Source organism: Perkinsus marinus (assembly GCF_000006405.1).
Source record: "Perkinsus marinus ATCC 50983 genomic scaffold scf_1104296931104, whole genome shotgun sequence".
Lineage (NCBI taxonomy): Eukaryota > Perkinsozoa > Perkinsida > Perkinsidae > Perkinsus > Perkinsus marinus.
Genome location: NW_003215906.1, coordinates 1 through 1,069, shown reverse-complemented (window position 1 = coordinate 1,069; position 1,069 = coordinate 1). Strand labels below are relative to the sequence as shown.

General features: G+C 51.6%; 1 protein-coding gene across 1 annotated transcript; it reads left to right on the top strand.

Annotated features, from left to right (window-relative positions):
• Positions 1-220: 220 nt before the first annotated feature.
• Pmar_PMAR008527 (hypothetical protein) lies at positions 221-911 on the top strand (the record flags this gene model as incomplete). The annotated part of the gene is made up of 5 exons (XM_002786799.1): positions 221-325; positions 376-474; positions 519-589; positions 636-741; positions 798-911. Coding segments are annotated over 5 exons (495 nt in total), but the record flags the coding sequence as incomplete, so codon positions are not given.
• Positions 912-1,069: the final 158 nt, after the last annotated feature.

Here is a 1,069-nt window from a genome sequence, read left to right as displayed (position 1 = left end):
AGAGAGGTGATGAGCAGGGCGAACTAGAGGGTGATCGATCGTCTCACTTCAGAGGAGCATAGTATTAAATCCGAGTACATGTCACAGGAGCGAGATTCTAGGTCGACCCTTGCTCACCTCGGTCGCTCTATATCCAAACAGGAGGCGGCGTTCGTAAGAGAGTGCAGTGTCACCGTCACCAGATGATGGACTCCTTCAGGCGAGCGCGCTGTCTAGAGTGATGTCAACCTCTCACTCTAATGGGAGGCGGGCAGTGGAGGAGGAGAGTAATGCGGCCAGTCGGGGCTTTAGGCAAGTGGCTGGTGAGGCTTCACGAGACATTCAAGTGAGAAGGGATATGAGCTCCTCAGTGGTAGTAGAACTTGCTGCTTTCAGAATGTCGAGTCGGAGAATTTCCGTAGCGAAAGAGAGCTGAGTTCCAAGATGAGCTCGAGTGCTCGGAAAGGGCAAGAACTTCAAGTTGATCTTGCAGATGTGGGGGAACTGTTTGCCACTGTCGCCGTATTGGAGCCGTTTAGATTGGAAAGGATATGGAGCATGTGATGGCGGAGAAGGCGCAAGACTTGGCTGAGGAATCGAATCAGTTCACGTGAGTCGGTTGTGTTTTTTTCTGAGTGCAGTTGGAGCTGCATCAGACGAACTCTGGATGAGCAAGCTCTCAGCAGCGAACATGAGGTCGATTCCTTGCGAGGGCACTTCTCTAAGATTCAAGGAGGCCTTGAGAAGGATATCCGGGCAGAGGTATCGAATATGTCGCGGACTAGTGGAGCGACGGGAATCTCTTTTTGTCATTGCAGTTGAAATCTGGGCTTGATTTGACCAGCGGCCGCACGAAGGAGGTGTTGGCTAAGGCGCAGAGTGAGCTCGATCACGGCCAGAAGCAGTACCTGGCAGACAAGACACGATCAAGTGTAGGAATTCGCTGGCCACTCTTGTTATGCGGTCATCATCACACTAGCTTTGCCATGTTAGTACCTCTTTAGGTGATGACCAAGAAGCTGGAATCGGACGCTACACGATTCGATAAGCACACCAAGAGGTGAGTCTATTTGAGCGAGTAGCTTTGGCG